Source organism: Xylocopa sonorina, chromosome 1 (genome assembly GCF_050948175.1).
Source record: "Xylocopa sonorina isolate GNS202 chromosome 1, iyXylSono1_principal, whole genome shotgun sequence".
Classification (NCBI taxonomy): Eukaryota; Metazoa; Arthropoda; class Insecta; order Hymenoptera; family Apidae; genus Xylocopa; species Xylocopa sonorina.
Window position 1 is genome coordinate 4,141,586 of NC_135193.1, and position 12,025 is coordinate 4,153,610.

At 47.9% G+C, this 12,025-nt stretch overlaps 1 protein-coding gene across 1 annotated transcript in view; it reads right to left on the minus strand.

The window, feature by feature from the left end:
- Positions 1-289: 289 nt before the first annotated feature.
- The window catches only part of LOC143424417 (discoidin domain-containing receptor 2), a 108,148-nt gene continuing 96,412 nt past the window's right edge, over positions 290-12,025 (minus strand). Inside the window, exons 5-9 of the mRNA XM_076896470.1 lie at positions 6,549-7,004; positions 2,597-2,804; positions 1,950-2,501; positions 1,553-1,650; positions 290-657 (exon numbers count right to left, since the gene is read on the minus strand). Of these exons, the coding sequence (XP_076752585.1) occupies positions 490-657; positions 1,553-1,650; positions 1,950-2,501; positions 2,597-2,804; positions 6,549-7,004 (1,482 nt within the window). The 3' untranslated portion in view covers positions 290-489. The remainder of the gene's footprint in view (positions 658-1,552; positions 1,651-1,949; positions 2,502-2,596; positions 2,805-6,548; positions 7,005-12,025) is intronic.

The window sequence follows — 12,025 nt, forward strand, 5'->3', positions numbered from 1 at the left end:
CCGTTCGAACGAGCGAGCGCTAACCGCGAGCTAAAGTTTCCGCGTAGCCTCGCGACGCTCGAATCGATCACCCTCGTGTCGCCTTCTCTTCCACGTCCTCTTCTTCTATTTCGTTTCGACGCTAGCTGCGCTCGAGTTCTCGACAAACCTTCAGCATCCGTTGTCGATGTTCTCCGTTCGCTTTCTCGCCAGTGCGCAAGATCGATTGTTTTTTTTATTTTTCTCTTTTTTTTACAGTACGTCGCGAAATGACGCGCATCGAGTGGGAGCAAGAGGAACGATGGAAAATTGACAACTGACGACATTTGAAGAGTATCAAAGTATGGATACGAGATCGGGTGAGTAGGTTAGATAAAATGATCTGCGATGGACGCGCGGATGCTGAAGACTCGGATCAACCGCTCGATCTCTCAACGAGAAGTACGAAAGTCTGTCGTACCTTCGATCCAGCGGCGTGCCGCGTGAATTTCCGCGGGATGCAGCCCGTCCTTACTGGTATCTGTGCAACGAGTGTTCGCGGCGCTTGCTTCCTCTGCGCTCGCGCTCGCAGACTGGTTCCGGGCTTGGCGGGTTCGAGTACGTCAGATTACTGGAGCCTCTTGGGGGTGGCGCGCTCATTGGTGGCGGGGGCGGTGGGAAGAAGCTCTGCAAGCATGCCTGACGCAGCAACGACAACAAATACAATTAAACCGCTGAAAATAATTGCGCGTCGATGATTCTCTTGGAAAAAGGATAATGGAACTATAATTAATTAGCATTCGAGCAATTTTATGAGCTTCCATTTTGTGATATTAAAAAAGAAAATGGTTTCATATAATACAGTATCTCTACTGTATTTAGATACGTAACGATAAAAGGTTAACTTCAAGCTTGAAATGCAAATCGAAGACGAAGGAAATTCTCATAGCGAATGCACTTATGTAATAGGGGAAGTAACAAGCTTTAAAATGGTTTTTGTTTCATCTCGATATCTCAACTGGTTCCCGAGATACAGGACTTGAAAGTTTGCCGCGCAAGACGGCCCCAAAATTAATGAATGACGTGTGACGTTCATTGAACCGCGGTTGACCCACTTTTTTTCCTGGAAGCGCGTACTACGCGCGTACTACTAGATAAAAATGCGTGGCGACCACGTGCTGTCATTGACCAGCGTGCAGGTGCAGCGCTTGGGATAGGTCAGTGAAGACGGAGCGAGCGAAAGGTCCGGACGCGTAGAGAAGGACGCGAATAGTAAGCCAAAGGAAATTACGATCGACTTCAAACGACGATTTCTCAGGAACGGAACGTCGTATCGAGATGAAACGAACGGCGTTTTAAAGGAGATGATTCCACGCGTTCGACGAAGTTAGCGGCAATGTTTTACTCGTGGCAAGAAATCATTTATTTCTCGTATAAAGAAGGGTGTGCTTAATTGCGACATTTTGACCGAGATAATACCGATTTCGTGAAAGTATCCGTTATTGTTGATGGGAAATAAGTAGAGAAGAGTGATAATGATGTGTCAATGGGTGTGAAGTGTCTGAAAGTTTAAATAGTTTAAATATTCGCTTACCTTCGCGCTACCCCTTGATGAAGACTTGGAGAAAACGCTGTCCTGATCGCTGCTTACGCTAGGCACAGGCATTGGTACTGCGTAATCATAGGTGGCATCTGTAATTGCATAGAAAGGTAACATTTAAACAATCTGAAACACGAAAATTATTACATTGTAAAATATCAAAATTGAAAAATTAGAATTGTTAAATTTTGAAATTCGCGAGTGTAAGAATTAATAAAATCAAAAGCGCAAGAAGTATTTAAATGGACAATCGATCAATTTAAACATTGAAAAGTGTACAAAATCCGTTTACGACCGAATATTCGTTAAACCACCAAAAGTACGCGGTGAGCAATGGTGGACAAGGATCCCAACAAGTGTCAAGGCGGTGCCGGACATCGATCGCACTTACCAGACTGTTCGACGTTGTCGTGAAGGTCCTTGTTGTCTATAACGACGGTACTATATCCGTAATAAGCGGCGTGAGGCGGTTCCCGGTACTTGCTCTCGTGGAAGGGTTCCTGGTACTCGTCCAGCCTGACGTCGCCCAACAGACGGTCGTTCAGATCGCGTGGCAACGTCGTCAGCTTGGTTCCGGCGTAACGATCATCGAGTTCCTCGACTCTGTACGTCATCAGCGAAGGGTCCTTCTCCGTGGTACCGTACGCGGATTCTGGCGATAGGTGTTGGTGGTTGCTCGACGGAATCGCGCTTTTGGTGCCGAGGGGGCTGGAGAAGTTCTTCCGTTGCCTGTGTCGCGTGACGATCAGGAAGATCGCGACAGCGAGCAGAAGGATCACCGCGGTTAAAACGCCTATGATCACGGCCATGTAGGTCGGATCGTCTTGCTTCACCACTGGAACTTCCGCTTGGAGAGGGTTGTCACGGGCTGAGATTCGATCCCTTATTCTCGGGGCTTCGGTTGTGGGTGGTGATTCGGGGGTGAAGTTCCCGTGAGCGATATCTGTAGCAGAAAAGTAACGCTTCCTTTGTGATTTTCAAATATTTTTATACGCGAAAGTGAGAAGCAATCGGAATGAATAGAAATTTAGCAATTACCAGAGTCGAAGGTGATCTCGCTGATCATGATCCACCTCGAGGCGAAGCCGAATCTTAGCTTGACGAATTTGCCGATCCTATGGTGCAGCTTGATCGAGATGTTTCTCGAGTGCTCGAAGATCCTGTCTTCCATGTACGAATAGACGATTGGGTCACCGGTGTAGTATCTGCCACCGACGCTGAACATTATGCTGGCCTCGGAAAACACCTGTTGTGGGAATAAAAAGAAAAAAACATTTCTTTCACGGCTCTAGTATTCTTCAATTTCTTATGTTAATCATTTCCAGACCAACAGTGAATTCTACTTCACAAGTAGAATAATAAACGCATTTTCTATTCGGTGACAAAAAAAGAAAAATTCCGCAAAACTGGTTTCATATTTCATTAAAAGCACGTTGAACGAGGATCGTAAAGCGAATCGTAGAGAAAATATATAAAACAGTCGGGGCAAAGGTTACTGCAGCCAGTAAAACGAGGCTTCTCATTGTGTACACTAAACATGATGTAGTGGCTAATATTCAACATTAATTATATGTATAAATCAGCATCTTAAGTCGAGCGAGGTCTCGAAGCTCTTGAGAACGGAGGCTGCAAGCAACGTCCCGGCAAGCGACAGGCTGGATATTAATACATCCCGCGATTCCACCTCCACAAATACACACAGGGCCATTTATTAGGGATATAACGAGCGACCTTATAGAGGCAACGTTCGGGTTGACATCGACGACTTCGATAATTATGAACGCGCCACGGCTGCGCTACCACGGCAGCCGGAGACGCGTAGAATGTTAATTCCGTTTCGGGAGAGCGTAAGATACTCGTGCCTGGAGAATGCCAGCCGGAAGCTAAGAGTACGAAAGCCGTGGCAGGGAGGCGCACCGTTCGAGAAGGAGGAAAGAAGACCAGAGTGCGGGATATGCGTGATGACGGAAGGAGGACAGGGTGAATAGAATGGGAGAAGAGCGCAAGGGAGCTGGAAACGGAGATTACAAAGCTTAGATTATCTAACTCTCTTAGCCCCGAAGACGAACGCAACGACGATGCGTGTGGATTTTCAAGGGAACTCGGCTCGCTGGTAGCACGCCGCCGCCGACAACGTCGACGACGGCCTAGGCAAGGGAGTATGAGGAAGCCGAAGAAGACGAACGCGGCGGCCACGAAACCATGCACAACTACCGTAGGGCGTCAGGAGAGTACGGTAGTCGAGGAATACGAATACGGAGGTAAGAGGGAGAGAGAGAGAGAGAGAGAAAGAGAGGAGAAGCGCGAAACTGGCGATGCTTTGAAGTGCTGTCTTTCAGAAGACGTGTCCTATCCGCGCGAGCGGGCGCTTGTTAATAGAAGGGGACGTTTAGGGGCGGTTGCTACCATCTCTCACCCCTTTGCTAGCCCTCATACCTCGAGCTATAGACTGCCGACTTGCCAGACTGTCGGTATTGTATTTGAATACGTGGCGTATCTGCTCCGCGGCTCGTTGCTCGCTGGCATTGTGCGTACGAGAGAGAAAGAACAGCAGCCCACCCAACTTCCTCCGCAACCTTCGCCGTTATTCCCCCGTAGTCCGCGAGTAGACCGTTTCTCTTGCTTCTCGACGTTCCCTTCCTGTCTTCCGCGAACTCTGTCCTTCCTTCACCGCCGCCAAGAAGGCTTTCCCCCTTCGACGCGATGCAACGGGGCTTCCAGCTGCCCTTGCTTGCCTCCGCCACCTCTCTCGTTTTCCGAGGCACCATCTTGCCCGGTCGCGAGCACACAATCGAGCCTCGAGCCGGGTAATGAGGCGCTCTATTCAAATAAATCTTGATATCGGGTAAGGAGAATGTTTCGAGGCCCGCTCTCGTACAGGTTAGCGCATCGAGAGACGTCGCCAGGGGAGAAACTTTCGACTTCCGACTTCGCGATCCCTGAGATCGGTCAGTCTACCGATTTCTTTTCTTCTTTTGCAAGTTTAAAGATATATTTCTGTTGGCTTCCACTCTGATTCAGATGTATTCGAAAAATGATTAACGCCAGCATCGCATCATAGTCCGTCGTGGCGTGGGGATCAATTTAGATTGCAAGAAAATTCTAAACAAAGTATCAAAAAAGAAAGCAGTCGAAGGAAGGACGTATCCTAGGCGCCATTGAACGCATCCACGAAAGCCTTCATCCGTTCTCCCCTGCTTGTTTGTTGTTTCGTGGCCCCTCGGCTGCTCGATTATGGAACAGAGGTCTGGCCAGGGTAATGAGGGGCTCCATTGAAATAAATCTTGATACCGGGGCGGGGCTATTATATAGAAATTCGTGGCCGGATGCACGGGGGACCGGAAAATTTTCGCAGAAACGGGCAGCGCGACCGGCGTCAGAGCGGCAGCAACAACCGAGCGGGGTGCTGGTGAAATTCAGCGCGGCGGCCACAGCCACCCCGTAGTTGCCACCCCGTGTAAAGTCGCGCGCGCCTTCGAGCCGTGGCTCGTTTCCTCTTTCTGCTTTCATCCGCCCCGGCCAAAGCCAGGGGCCAACCGTTGTTGCGCCTCGTTACCCATCCTACGTCCGACCTTGACTCGAACGCGAAAACTGGATTTCACGGTGCACGCCATCTTACCACCCCCACCCCCTCTGTATTTCTACCTCTCTATTCTTTCCCCCTTTTCTTCGTTTCTCTCTTTCAGCTCGCGGATTAAAGGCGACCGCGGGGTCTTGCCGCGTATCTCGCCGCGATTGTCTGCCACGGCCTTTTTCCCGCTTTATCTCCGTCCTCTTTTTCCACCCCCTTTTCTGCGCGCTATTCCTCTTTCTGTTATCTGCTCTGTCTAGCCCGTACCTTTTTCCTCCTTTCAACGTCTACTTTCTATCCTCCTCCTCCTCCTCTTTTTCCCTCCACTCTTTCCACCGTTCCTTTCCCTTCTGTATCGTAGTTCTACTCACGTTGGCGACTCACCGCCGCGGGCCCTTCCAATTTCCTCCCTGTCGTGCTCGTGTCTGCCCGCCCTCCTTTTCTCTCTCTCTCTCTCTCCCTTTTTTTCACACGTTCTCGCGGATATTCGGTGAACGGTCGTAGAGGAAATTTGAAAATAACGCGGCCGGGCTTGCGTTCAAAGAGATCCCCGATAACGAGATTACGGCGGAAATTCCATTGTCGGACGGGCGTATCGATAACGGGAGCGAATCAAAATATTAAAATTTATACCTTTAGAACGCTGCGAGACCACGAACGTTACAAGTTCATCTATTAACATCATTTTTATATACAATTTCGCGTAACTATCGCTGTCCCATCGAATTATCGATGAAAATTAGATGTCGAATCGATGACGCCAGTACATAAGTACACAGATCGAGGCAAGCTAGTACTCCTATTCTCTTTCTCTTGGTATGATTTATTCTTTTTTCAAAATAAGATCGCGAACGAATTTATTACGGGCTGTTTGATGGTATAACGAGATGGGAAATATTACGGGACGAAGGTGCTACCGGTGCAAGCTGGCAGACAACGGGGAGCGTGACTCCTCGGTCTGCATGTTGTAGAACGTAAGTACGTGACTGTTCTCCGGGCCAAAAATCTGCCCGAGGGTTCGTTCGTGGGGATACGGAGATCACGACCCGCAAACGTTGGGGAAGGCTCTGGTTTCTCGTATCGCACTTCCCTGCTGTCTCTCCTTCCTCTTGCTCTACCATCGAAATCACGACGCTGCATCAACCCCGGACACGGTTACACGCGAAACTTTTCCATTCGGTTAATAAATGGTCAATTAAAACCAGACACTGCTTTATCTCGCTTTAACATATCATACGTACAACTAAAATGCAAGATATACGCGATCTCTCGTGTACTCTAAATTGCAACTCGCCACACTTTGTAATTCAATTTACGTAACATTGTGAAAAATAAAAGATATCTCTGTTGCATAAATACAGTTCTAGGGAAGAATAAGTAACTATAGTAGAGAATCGTGTAATATTTCGTAAGAATTACCTGGACATCCTTGGTGAACTGATTGTTGCAGAAAATGTGCACCGCGGAGAACTCCCTGACATGGTCGAACTCGAACTTGATCTCGAGCGGATGACCGGACCTGGTGTCGTTCCTCCAGCCGACCCATCCCTGACCCCGGTCGTAATCGTAATAACCCATCTTGAAGTTATCAGGCCCGATCTTGCCGTCCGTCAACTGTCCCAGGCCACGTAGAAGCTGCCCGTCCCAGTAACCGTCGTAGGTCGCGTCGAAGAACTCCCAGTTGCCGCGTTTGTCGCCCTGTGGCATCGAGTACGAGACGATCCCGTCGTTCCACGGGCAACCGTACAGCTCGACCCGCATGCAAACGGTGCGGCGATGGTAGCTGTACGGCCAGAAGCGGACTTTGCTCGCCCACATCGGCGGCTCGAGCTCGTGCTTCGATTCCAGGTAGGTGTTCGTGTTCCCTTTGATCACCTGTGACAAACAATTCACGGGATATCTTTAGCGATACTTGTTCGATGATAGACGCTAGTCGATTTTATTTACACCTTCTCTCGAGGTGTGTCGTTAATTGGCTTATCGAGTTAGGTTAGGTTAGAACGGATATATAAGGATGATTTCAACTTGTCGAGTAACTGATTAGAATTCTTTTTCGATATTACGGGGACATTGGGTTTTTGGTATATTTCGAAAGTAATTGAGACGTCGAAGTGGTATGATATCAGTTTTAACGGTGTTAATCTTAAATCAGAAACTTGTCAAATACGTTTATCCTCCAATCTCAGTCGCGAACCTCGTTAATTATAGAGAACCCGAATCATTTATTCAAATTGTCAGATACTTAATTACGCGCGCCTTATACCTCGTGGAAACTTGGAAACGTTCGTATCGGAAAGGAGGACCTTTACCAACGCCTGACGTAAACTCGTTCGTGGCCGTCCCCCCTGAATAATTCATTCGCCGGATAGAATCTTCGGGAATCCACGGAAACTCGATTTAATTACGATTCAGTTCTCGGTTCGTATCGTTAAAATACCATAAACTATCGGCGATCGTATCGATAACGGATATTCGAATAGCGCGCGCGTACACCTGTCGAGATCGAGCGTACGCGAGAATCCTGCACCGGTCGGAATCGAGTGGCGTTAGCCAGGCTCGCTCGATCGAAAATAAAAGATCCATTGTTCCAAAGGGACGATCCACGACGACGTTGCACGAGAAACTCTCGATCCACCGTCCGCGATACACGCCGGTTCCGAGCTTCTTGCTTCAACGGCGGAATAGAACGCGCGTTGTTCATCTGGGAACGCGCGTGAAACGAGGAATCGTACCAACCACGAACGCTTCCGATATTTCTACCGGCGCTCCTCCTATTTTCGCTCGCAATTCCCCAGTCGCTTATTCAAATGTTTGCGAAAAGTCGACGATGGTGTTTGAAGACTGTTACACTTCGAGCTTCATCGCGATTCATGAAAATTTCAGCAGTCCCTGTGAAAATTTTCCTGCCAAAAGTTTCAAATATTCCCAGTCGTTCGGCGGTTCGATCTTTAAATTGGTAATTCTCTAATCCTCCAATTCCCTTAATCAAAGGATCGATGTAATGCTAGATCCACAACTGAGATATTTCAAGAAGCAAATGGCTCGATCGTTACGGAGTAACTACTACTCTTCTCTCAACGGTGCTCTTGTTAATTTTCCCAGCTCCGTCTCTTTTTGTTCCGCGACGAGTGTACGTTTCCAATTCCCAAGCGGAGCCAGGATCGTGACGAAGGAAACCCGATTAAAAGATGATCGGCGGCCATGCGGACCGGCACGTTTCGTGGCGTGGCGGTCCGGTAATTGGGAGACCCGGTGGCTGACACCATTTTATTCGCGCTCGTTATTCCCGCCGCGACTTTCTAGCTGATGTTTGGCGCATCGAAACGAAATACAATCAGCGGACACGCGTGGAATTCCGGCTGGCGTCGCGCCGTGGACAGCGTTTCGCTTCGACTTCGTTACAGCGGCTTAATGAGAGCGCGGCCGTGCTCGTTAAGAGGTCGAAATACGCGCCCGTGAACGGAACGGCCTCTGAAAGAAGTCTGATTCGTCCGGGCGGACAAAAAATCGCCGACGATTTGGACGTTGAAATTTCTGTAACGGGACGATTCTGTTGCGTGTCGTTGAAATTGCGCATTCGAAGTGGAATCAGATGGAACTTTATGAGCGAACGTGCTTCGAATTGTCGTGAAAATTGTCAATTCAGGATGTTCAACGTGCTTACTGCCAAGTTCGATGGAGATCGAGGAGATTATCGATGTCTTTTGTTGTCGCTAAGAATACTGGAGTTTCATTTGATAGAAGTAAGAAATTAATTACGGAGAATTATAGTTGAATTACACGATAAATCGATTTACAATGCTTGCACCCGTTGCACGGGTTAATGAAAAAAATTACCAAGATATTTATGAGATCCACGACCCAATCGAATGCCGCCACGAAATACGTGCAAATAGTTTCAAACGATTTTGACGAGCATCAAAAGTTAGTAGGGGTGGTTTAATGCGAGCGTGAAAGTTAAAAGTAACTCGCTGCTCGTCAAACGATCCGATACTGGCAATAAATTTCCATCACGAACAGATCGAACGCAATCAAAGAGGCTGCTCGCAGCTGCTTTTAATCGAGCCTGACGATCCGCGAAAGGGGCGCCACAAATTTTCAGCTTATTCCGAGAAAACGTCGGCCGTGTCGCGTATGATCGTCGCAGAGCGGAGACGAAAGGCGCGAGGGCGAAAATACGACGGCATTTACGAGCCGCCGACTCGTCCACCAAGAAAAATAAGTAATCTCGATATTTATCTGCGCGCCCACGCGCGTTCCGCCGCGGAACGTCTCGCGACTTCAGTCAAAGGCTTTTCCGTGCCGACCGCTGAACGATCTTCTCGCGAAATGTGACAAACATGGCTGGTTCTACTGATTTTCATTATTCTCATTCCAAGTAAAATGGAAACACCTATTGATAAGAAATGATAATTAGAAGACCAAGACAATGTACATCAGATACCTTAGACGTCAACGTCCTCTGTTTTAGACACAGTAGCCCTTTGAGAAAAAATGATAGAAAAAGTGAAATAGTGAAATCTTTTTGGGCCCAAATGTGCTCGGTCGCACTTCTCGTCGAGGACAAATTCCAACCGCGAGTCAAAGAAGGCTGTGGCAGGGCGTGGCGCGCCACCAACGCCCATTTTATGTTAATGTTTCCGCGCCTCTTGATCCGGAATCGTCCACGGTGGCCTGCCACCGAACAGAAGCCGGCGTTGATGCTCCTGTGTCGTCGGGGAAGATCGTGACGAATAAGCTGTCTGACGGTTTAATTAGACGGATATACGCGACGGGTGGTCCGAGGTGTGTTGGCCCCACGAATTTTCCTGCCGCGTCACATCCTCGCGAAACAGGTCCAACGACCTTTCGAGACTTTCGAGAGCGTCGTCTGCTTCGTGTCTAACGATATGGGCTTCCGTGGACGTACTTGAACGCGATTTCGTCCGTCGCGAAACTCGAACCGAGTGTATATCGAGATTATTTCTGCGGGGCTTATCCTTATGTATCGTTTCGACGAGTGTTACGATGAAATGTCATCGAGCGAGGCGCCAAAGGGACTAGTTTTTCCGTCACTGTGGCTGGAATAATACAAAATGTAGGAGAAAAATTCCATCGACTCGAATGAAATTTTGGTAAATGTTCGATCAATGAATTTGGCTTGAAATTGTCCACGCGTATGGAGTACCTTGATAAGGATGGATAGTTTTCGTCACAAGCAAACTGTCCCAGCAACAGTGCACAAGGGTTAATATAATTATAGAGGAGGAGAGGAACTCGACGGTGTATGATACTTCCTTTGTTCTGTTTATAAAGCCCGCATCAATAATTTTCAATATACAAACGCTTCCAATATGCAGACCTCTAATCCTATTAATCCTTAATCAAGATAATGCTTCAGCTCGTTGAGATACATACAGCGAACCGTGTGACTCATCAAAAAAGTACTCGTTCTTCGTCATCAATTTTTCGGAACTCCGTCTTTGAGAATCATACTCCATCCCTCTCGACTCTCTAATTCCCACGCGACCTACCCAACCGAAGTCTACGGAGATGTTTCTCCGCGAGATAAATTGCCGTTTCGGTTCCATGTTTTTTCGTTTCGCTCGCAAAAAAATATATGAATTAGCATAAACATCGTTCGGCTAATCGTGATCTATTGCGGCCACTAAATCGACGCGCGAGATTCCGCAGGAAATTTCAAACGAAACCACGCGGCATCATAATGCAGGAACGATTAGGTCGGCTAGACGGCGAGAGAGGTCTGCGTGAGGGATCAACGAGACAATTTATGCCCACCCGGCTATCTCTGTCGCGCCAAATACGGTCGTTGAAAAATATTAGACGCTTCCCGCGACTTTTTTCTCATTTTTTCTCTGTCTCTTTTTTCTCTTTTCTAGCTCTTTCGCGCGTTTCATTCCGGACGGACGGCAAAGTGGTCGAGGGCCGTTGACAACCGCATGCCACGTTGTACCACCGACGTTGTCTGGCCCGGTCGGAGCTGTTACGAGAGATTATTCGTCGGATAAGCCGAGTGTCGTTGTGTAATTAAGCGGGGAACAGGCTCGCGCAGCAGGACGAAAGAGACACGAAATTTCTGCAGATTTATCCCCGTGCTAACCGCCAGAGCGCTCCCCCTCGGTGATTCGTTGGGTGGCCCGTTTCGTTTCGAATCAGTATGCACAGTGGTTCGCAGAAACTGCCTGAAAATTTGCAACATTTGACGAATTAAATAGCATCTGCTTAATTAAAGCGTTTAAAGCAATATGGTATCTGTGGCAAGTGTATTCGTGGTATTCGATTGAAGTACGAAAACAAATGTTGATATTCGAAAGGTTCTTGCGTCGGGAGTTATTTGATTATATATTTTTTGTACAATGCCAAAACTGTTCTAATAATTTATAGAGCGCTATAATTTATATGGAGTACTCTTAAGGAGGCACGCTCCAACGAATGTCACAAGAGCGAGCGACCTTTTTCCACTCAGCAGGCTTCCACGAGGATCGTCCGGCATCGGTGCAAGGGGATCTCGATTTCCTTTCACTTTTTTTCAACCGGTTTTCTGGCCCGCGACCGTCTCGTTTTCGGGCGCACTTAATTAACCTGCTTTATGGGCGAGATTAAACGAAAGCGAGAATCAGTGGGAGATCCGGCGACCGTAATTTATAACTAATCTTCGAGGACGTAAATTTCGTGATTTCTACGGTGGTACCGAGACCCGAGTAATCAGAGGAATCGTGGCACAGAGTGGGCGAAAAGTCGTGTTCTCGTTAATTTTCCTTTCCAGGGAATCATTCTTTAAACGTCGATTCGAACGTGTAAACGGTCACGCGCGCGCACGTGTGTATGCGTATAGAATGAAGACTAATCTAAGACATCGCAATCGTTTTAAGCCTTCACATTCGGAATCTAATTTC